Source organism: Amyelois transitella, chromosome 23 (genome assembly GCF_032362555.1).
Source record: "Amyelois transitella isolate CPQ chromosome 23, ilAmyTran1.1, whole genome shotgun sequence".
NCBI lineage: Eukaryota > Metazoa > Arthropoda > Insecta > Lepidoptera > Pyralidae > Amyelois > Amyelois transitella.
Window position 1 is genome coordinate 6,378,536 of NC_083526.1, and position 8,888 is coordinate 6,387,423.

The 8,888-nt window shown below is 38.1% G+C and overlaps 1 protein-coding gene across 2 annotated transcripts; it reads left to right on the plus strand.

The window, feature by feature from the left end:
• The first annotated feature begins 548 nt into the window (after positions 1 to 548).
• On the plus strand, positions 549 to 8,475 carry LOC106134604 (uncharacterized). Of its 2 annotated transcripts, XM_013334699.2 has the most exons (7): positions 549 to 671; positions 1,552 to 1,669; positions 2,813 to 2,883; positions 3,708 to 3,783; positions 4,521 to 4,667; positions 6,099 to 6,258; positions 7,693 to 8,475. In XM_013334699.2, the coding sequence occupies exons 1-7, from the start codon at positions 576 to 578 to the stop codon at positions 7,829 to 7,831; spliced, it is 807 nt and encodes a 268-aa protein (XP_013190153.1). In that variant the 5' UTR covers positions 549 to 575; the 3' UTR covers positions 7,832 to 8,475. The 2 variants fall into 2 exon arrangements, with proteins under 2 accessions (XP_013190153.1, XP_060806958.1); XM_060950975.1 differs by lacking the exon at positions 4,521 to 4,667.
• Positions 8,476 to 8,888: the final 413 nt, after the last annotated feature.

The window sequence follows — 8,888 nt, forward strand, 5'->3', positions numbered from 1 at the left end:
CTCTTTCACATGGTTGTCGTAAAAGGCGACTAAGGGATATGCTTGTAAACATGGGATTCTTTTTTTAGGCGATGGGCTAGCAACCTGTCGGTATTTGAATCTCAACTCTTAAGCCACACAGCTGAACGCGGTCAATCAGTCTTGTTAATACTGTTGGCTCTGTCTACCCTACAAGGGGTATAGACGTGACTATATGTATGTATGTATCGTGAGGAAACCTGCACATTTGGGTAAAGGTTGCGGAGGTCAGATGGGAGTCGCTTCGTGTAAAAACCTGACTCACCCAGTCTAAGATGCATGGTCAAAGGCATGCTTCAGGCTCTTCTCTAGAGTGGTGAGGATGCAACCGGGGCAAAAAGCCAGGAGGAAGAAGAATCAGCCTGAAGAAATATAAATTGGTGTATTCCGATGTCATTTTCAAAGATACACTCAAGAAGTTCCATACCATTATTTGTGACTCAACTTTAATAATATCTTAGCAATGTAATGACTAAATTTATCGATAGATAATCTATCCGTTATCATTGATAAATGCTTTTGTAGTTAATTGCTATCAGTATGATTGGGGAATCAAGATGGCGGTTACGCGGCGAGGTTACATTTTCAGTGCGTTTTTGTTGAGTGTACTATGTTTGTTGCTGACTATTGTATCAATTTCTAGTGATAGTTGGGTAAGTGGTAATTATGTTGATTAGTTACTCGCACTTAATTAAAGAGGACCAATCCTTTCTATTGGTGCCGTGTGGTTCCTGGCACAAATTCACTTTATTACAAAGTTAGGTAGTGTCTCCTAATATTAAACGATGGCAAATAGATAAACATCCAAGGCCTATAAGAAATAGTTGATGTCTTATGCTCTGGATGGATCATGAGCTCGAAAAAGAAATTCCAGAAAAAAATAGCTTATTATGCACACAAAATTGTTACAGACAGACAAATGAATAACCATAGAACACAGATTATATTAATGTGTTCATTCATTCTTATAATCACGTCTATATCCCTTGCGGAGTAGCCAGGGCCAGCAGTCTTGAAAGACTGACAGTTCAAATCCAGCTGGCTTAATGATAGAATTGAGATTTAAAAATAGTGACAGGTTGCTAGCCCATCGCCTACAGAAGAATCCTAAGACTATAAGCCTATCCCACAGCCGCCTTTTATCATCGACATCCATAGGAAAGAGATGTGATGGTCCTTTTATTTTTTATATTAGTTTCTTAAACCACACGGTGTTCTGTGCAGATAATAGACTATAGTTTCAAAGTTATATAAATAAATAAATATATACGGGACAAATTACACTGATTGAGTTAGCCTCGAAGTAAGTTCGAGACTTGTGTTACGAGATACTAACTTAACGATACTATATTTTATAATAAATACTTATATAGATAAACATCAAAGACCCAGGCCAATCAGAAAAAGTACTTTTCTCATCATGCCCTGACCGGGATTCGAACCCGGGACCTCCCGTGTCACAGACAAGCGTACTACCGCTGCGCCACAAAGGCCGTGGATGAATGGATTTGGATTTAATAAGACTTATATCAGGTAGGATCAAGCGCACGAGTGGACGGGCAGAACCAGGACAGCACTATACGCTATGGACTCTTCAGAGGAGTGTTTGAAGACCGCGTATTCGCTACCACTGTGTCCAGTACCTTGTACAGTAAGTCTGAGATACTTGATAATTGTATTTAAATTTTTATGTTGACTTTATCTTATACTAGAGGCCGCCCGCGACTTCGTCCGCATGGAAACCCTATCAATCCCGCGGGAACTCTGGGATAAAAAGTAGCCTATGTGTTATTCTGGGTCTTCAGCTACCTACATACCAAATTTCATGGTAATCGGTTCAGTAGTTTTTGCGTGAAAGAGTAACAAACATCCATACAAACTTTCGCCTTTATAATAGTAGTAGGATATAAAATTCTCGTGTCACAATGTTTGTCTCCGTACTCCTCCGAAACGGCTTTACCGATTTTAACCAAATTTTGCATGCATATTCAGTAGGTCTGAGAATCGGCTAACATCTATTTTTCATACCCCTAAGTGTTAAGGGTTGTCCACACTTAATTTTTTTTTAACAACGTTTCCCGGGACAGCTAGTTTTGTAAATATTGTACGTCTGTAAAGACAGGGCTCAGTGGTACCCTATACAATTATATTATCTTTTTACCTGTGCTCCACAATAAATAGATTTGATTGATATGAGGCAGGACATGATGTGAAAATAACTTTTTAACTCAATCTGTGTAATTTCTCCCGAATATATTTATATATTTTATATACATATACACACATATATATATATATATACATATGTGTGTATACACATATATATGTATATATATATAATCACGTTTATATCCCTTGCGGGGTAGACAGAGCCAACAGTTTTGTAAAGACTGCTATCAGTCTATGCTAGGCCACGTTCAGCTATTTGGCTTTATGATAGAATTGTGATTCAAATAGTGACGGGTTGCTAGCAAACAGCTGAACGTGGCCAATCAGTCTTTTTAAGACTAATGGCTTTGTCTACCCCGCATGGCATATAGACGTGAATATATGTATGTAGACAATAATATATTGTTAACAGTTAATAAGATAATCTTCTTACAATTATGTAAGAAGATTTTATTTCTTTCTTTCTTCTTTTTAATCATTTCGCACGCTAGTTTTACTCAATATTAGAGTTGGCAACACTTTAAGGAAGTGATACACTGAAATAATTAACCAAAAAAAAAAAAACCAAACTACGCTTAAGCTGTTAGTAGGTTTTACAATAAATTCTAATATAAAATGTTTCCAGTGACATGTTTGGTACAAAGCAATGCCTGTGCTGTCAGCTGCAAGACCAACAGAGCGGCCAGAGAAGAAGAGGTACATACAAACATACATATAAACACGTTCATATCGCTTGCGGTAAAGACAGAGCTAACAGTCTTGAAAAGACTGAACGGCCAAGCTTTATGATGAAATTGAGATTGAAAAAGTGACTAGTTGCTAGCCCATCGCCAAGAAGACGCCAAGGTTAACACGGTTATCCCTTGCTCGCCTTTTACAAAATTCTTGGGAAAGATATGGAGTGGTTCGATTGTAAAGTGTCGGAACCATACGACACAAGGTTTATTTTTATTTAATGCAATTGGTAGATCAACCATACATACGTTAATATATCTTTTTTTAGATAATTAATAACGAATTAATGATAGTATAAATGTATGTAATATTTATTGATTAGAAATTTACACAGTTACAAGAAATAATACACATCTAGTTATAAAAGGAATAAATAACTTACTTTAAATTACATATAAACATATAGTTACGTCTATATCCCTTGCGGGATAGACAGAGCCAACAGTCTTGAAAAGACTGATATGCCACGGTCAGCTTTTTGGCTTGATGATAGAATTTAGATTCAAATAGTGACAGGTTGCTAGCCCTTCGCCTAAAAGAAGAATTCTAAATTTGTAAGCCTATCCCATAGTCGCCTTTTACGACACCCATGGGAAAGAGGAGTGGTCTTATTCTTTTTTTTATTAGTGCCGGGAACCACACGGCGTTTTAATTACATATAAATTACCTACTTACTTATTATAAAAGTAATGGCCGCAAAAGGTTTAAAAGGTTAAAAATTTATGTTTTAACTCAATCCTTTTAATTTATACCAATGGTCCTTTCTTTACCTCATATTTTTTAAGGTCAAAGCACTAGCTGAGGGTTTTAGACCAACGCCTACATGCATTTCTGTAACGACAGTCGACACCACAAACCCACGTAAGTACAGCGGGCGGCAGATAAACCTTGTCTCCTTAAATGTAAAAAAATATTCCAAGAAAGATTGGTACAGGTGGTAGCTTTATATCATGCATTAAACGTATAATTATATATTGGACAAATTATAAATGCGAAAGTTTGTGAGAATGTCAGTATGGATGTTCGTTACTCTTTCACGCAAAAACTACTGAACCGATTACGCTGAAATGTATGTAGGTAGCTGAAGACCCAGAATAACATATAGGCTACTTTTTATCCCGGTGTTTAGTCACGGATTGATACGGTTTCCATGCGGACGAAGTCGCGGGCGGCCTCTACTTATATATAACTTTCTCTGATTTGATGATCGGCCTGGGTCTTATATATAGGTAAATATTTATTTAAAAATATAGTATCGTTGGGTTTGTATCTAACACAAGTCTCGAACTTACTTCGAGGCTGACTCAATCTGTGTAATCTGTCCCGTATATATTTACTTATTTACATACATACATATAATCACGCCTTTATCCCTTGCGAAGTAGACAGAGCCAACAGTAAAAAGGCTGATAGGCTTCGTTCAGCTGATGGCTTAATGATAGATTTGAGATTCAAATAGTGACAGGATGTTAGCCGATCGCCTAAAGAAGAATCCCTATCCCTTAGTGGCCTTTTAAGTCATCCATGGAATGGTCCTATTCTTTTTTCTATTGATGCCTGGGAACCACACGGCACTTATATTTACTTATTTATAACAGTTGAAACTCCGCCGGTGATATCGTTCGTGTTCTATCTGTTCGTCGTGATGTTGCTATGTCTACAACTTCTCTTCGCCGCCATATCAGCACTGCTGGCCATCATCAACGCGACCAAGAATCCAACTGAACCCATTTTTGGACTGCCGGGTGAACAAAATCTTGAATAGAATAGAATACATTTATTTTCAAAATTGTATAGGTACAAGGTATTACTTATTGACGTCACATCACTTTAATCTAATTGTAACTACCAACGCTTTCAAAGCGCATGTGTAGAAAAGCCGCGGAACAAACTACACTGCAGCAGGATTTCAATTAACAAATATAGATCTCTTAAATCTAAATGGTGGACGAATGCACATTGTCTTCATTAAAAAACATGAATTAATGTAAAACTAACGATTTCAATACGAATTATTTCGTCAAATTCTCATTTAATTATATATCCCGCCCTGTCTACCCCGCAAAGGAAATAGACGAGATGTTTATGTATGTATGTATAACGAAGAGTCCTTGAGAAATATCCGTTTAGCAATCAGACCTTAACTCCTTTTCATTACACTCTCCTACTCAAAGTCTCTTGCACGTATCGTTTTAGATTTCCATATGTTTCAAATATAGTTCAAGAGAGGTTTCGTGTAAAAACCTGTCTTGCCTAATGCAGGATCGTAGACAAATGGCACCTCGGATTTCTCTCCAGAGAGGTTGTCACCTCTCTCCTCACCTCATATAGTCGGCCTCTGTGGCGCAGCGGTAGTACGCTTGTCTGTGACACCGGAGGTCCCGGGTTCGAATCCCGGCCAGGGCATGATGAGAAAAGAACTTTTTCTGATTGCCCTGGGTCTTGGATGTTTATCTATATAAGTATTTATTATAAAATATAGTATCGTTGAATTAGTATCTCGTAACACAAGTTTCCAACTTACTTCGAGGCTAACTCAATCAGTAGAATAGAATAGAATAGAATAGATTTATTTTCAAAATTGGATACAAGGTATCACTTATTGACGTCACATAACTTAAATCTAATTATAACTACTATCGCTTCCAAAGCGCATGTGTAGAAGAAGCGGCGGAACAGTGTAATTTGTCCCATATATATTTATTTATATATTTATATTTATATAAGAGCTAATGATAGGAGGATAATGATTTTAACCCTACAGGTTTCCACACAGTTCTTCCGTCACCGTGGGAGCATTTTCAACTTGATACATACATACATATAGTCACGTCTATATCCCTTACTGGGTAGACAGAGCCAACAGTCCCGAAAAGACTGAATGGCCACGTTCGGCTGCTCGGCTTAATGATGGAATTGAGATTCAAATAGTGACAGGTTGCTAGCCCATCGCCTAAAAAAAGGATCGCAATTTTATAAGCTTATCCCTTAGTCGCCTTGTACGACATCCATGGGAAAGAGATGGGTCTTATTCTTTTTTGTATTGGTGCCGGGAACCACACGGCACTTTTATTAATGTAATTAAAATGTTATTTATTGTTACGACTCTCGTCTGACCTTAGCAAACTTTGCAGAGTTTGGATTTACTTTTTAAATGTAAATGAACGTCTTTCTAGGTTGTTTGTGGTCAAACGTGGTCACAGCCATCCTCGGCGTCGTGGTGCTGATGATGTTTGGGATCTACTGGGCGTCGTCAGGGTTAAACACCCACCTGGCTTTCTCCTTCATAGCCCTGGACTTCTTCGAGCCGTTCTCAGCGCTTGGTTACTCTTACTGGTAAGTTTTTACATACATACATACATATAATCACGTCTATAGCCCTTGCGAGGTAGACAGAGCCAACGGTCTTGCAAAGACTGATAGGCCACGTTTAGCTATTTGGCTTTAAGATAGAATTGAGATTCAAATAGTGACAAGTTGCTAGCCCATCGCCTAAAAGAAGAATCCCAAGTTTATAAGCCTACCCCTTAGTCGCCTTTTACGACATCCATGGGAGAGAAATTGAGTGGTCGTATTCTTTTTTCTGTTGATGCCGGGAACAACACGGCACTTACTAATATAATTTAAAAGGAATTAGATTGCCGTATGGTTTTCGGCGCTTTAGAATAGAACCACTTCATAGCTTTACTGCATGGTTGTCGTAAAAGTCGACTACAGGCTTATAAACTTGGGATTTATTTTGTAGGCGATGGACTAGCAATCTGTCACTATTTGAATCTCAATTCCACCATGAAGCTATATACAGCTGAACGTAGCCTTTCAGTCTTTTCGACACTGTTCTGTCTGGTCCTGTCTACTCGGAAAGGGATGTAGACGTGATTATATGTATGTATTAGTCCAATTTCTAGCCCAACCCGCGCGAGAGTTTGAAGCGCTTGATTGAGACGGAGGATGTAAACATTTTACTCTAATCCGTGAAATCTTCGCTTGCGCGATTTAGACTTTCCGCTGTTTTTGAATGATAGAGTAGCATGATTTTGTTTTTGTGACTTGGTGCGTAAAGATGCCGCCACAAAACTAATGTGCACAACTTTGATAATAGTCATTCTTACATGGCCGGGGTGGGATTTGCACCTGTGCCTTTTTGCGTCGCACGCATTTTAACCAGGCACCTTACCAATTCGACCACCGACATTCGACTGATATTAGTTATAATAATAATAAATAAATATATAGGTACGGGACAAATTACACAGATTGGGTTAGCCTCGAAGTGAGTTCGAGACATGTGTTACGAGATACTAACTCAACGATACTATATTTAATAATAAATACTTACATATATAGATAAACATCCCAAACCCAGGCCAATCGGAAAAAGTTCGTTTCTCACCATGCCTTGGCCGGGATTCGAACCCGGGACCTCCGGTGTCACAGACAAGCGTACTACCGCTGCGCCACAGAGGCCGTCAAATGAAAACTAATGTACATAACTTCTAAAATCGTCATTAGTACATGGCCGGGTTAGCATTCTAACTTGGGCCTTTTTGCACCACACGCATTTTGACTTTTTTTGTTATCGAAGGGGAAATCCTTTTTACGGACAACCCCCCGGGTCTTCACCCGGGAGAGTGTGGGACTCCTGGCACCTAATGTACCAGCCTACCCACTAAAACCCTTCCGTGCACTGTCTTGCCATTTTGAGGGCATCATGGGATCGCAGGCATTTCACCACGATGGACATTAGTAACCTAAGTATATATGTTTCAGGTTACTCATCGCCGCAGTATGTTCTTCTATAGCCAGCACAGGTCTCATTAGATTAAGGTCGTATTTATTAGAGAGGGACCCCCCACCCCCCACCCTGAAGATGGACAATCATTCTGATGGCACAATATTCTTGTACTAATTTAAGTTAATTAAGATGAAATACCAAGGACTTTCGTATACAATTTCCACGTACAAAACGATTAGTCTCTTTTTCTACAAACATACATATAGGTAATCACGTCTATATCCCTTGCAGGGTAGACAGAGCCAACAATCTTGAAAAGACTGAAAGGCCACATTCAGCTGTTTGGCTTAATGATAAAATTGAGATTCAAATAGTGACAGGTTGCTAGTCCATCGCCTAAAAGAAGAATCCCAAGTTTGTTAGCCTATCCCTTAGTCGCCTTTTACAACATCCATGGGAAAGAGATGGAAGGAACCACGCGGTTATTTTACCAGTTGGAGTTATATTATAAGATAGTTACAACTCTTTATTGCACTATAAGAGTAAAACATACAAAACAGCACAAAACAGACAGAGATGGTACAAAGGCGGACTTGTCGCTAATGCAGTCTCTTCCAGTCAACCTTCGGGTGGAAGGAAACCAAACATGGACGTTGGAATATTCACAACTTACAACCGTCCATACTGACTAATATTTCTTCTTATTATTTCTAATCTGAATAGCTGTCTTGCAAATTGAATTTCAGAGTAATTTCCCTTGATGTTTCTTCTTAATAAGTAGGTATTAATGTCTTTATTAATAAATGTTATTTTAATTATTTCTTTTCTCTTTTAACCTTGTCCTGAAAAGCACGAATCTATACAAAATTTACCTTTTCATACGAGTAACTTTAATATGTAACAATAAATTAATCTTAATGTTCCGTTGGTATCTCTAAATAAATGAATAAATATAACTTTGATCGGTATTTTAGCTTAAAAAATAAAATTGTATTTGAAAAAAAAAAAAAATTAAAAATGCCCTACATTTTGAGAGTCCGAATCGCAGTTATTCGGTGAAATCGGATGGAACATTTTGCTTCTTTATTCGAGTCGCAAATCGATACTGACTGTCCGATTTGTAGTCTTTTTTCATTCGCTTTGAACTCGCATGAGAATCCTATCGGGAATATATTTCCGTATTTACTTTTTACAGTACTGGATGGCCAGTAGTTGAGCGTGTAATGAAAAA

What these genes read in the sequence shown, in the direction of transcription:
- LOC106134604 (XM_013334699.2), top strand. Translation starts at nt 576, where the DNA reads ATGGCGGTTACGCGGCGAGGTTACATTTTCAGTGCGTTTTTGTTGAGT. An exon ending in TGTGTCCAGTACCTTGTACA is followed by an intron (nt 1,670 to 2,812) that starts GTAAGTCTGAGA and finishes AAATGTTTCCAG; the next exon opens with TGACATGTTTGGTACAAAGC. An exon ending in GCGCTTGGTTACTCTTACTG is followed by an intron (nt 6,259 to 7,692) that starts GTAAGTTTTTAC and finishes TATATGTTTCAG; the next exon opens with GTTACTCATCGCCGCAGTAT.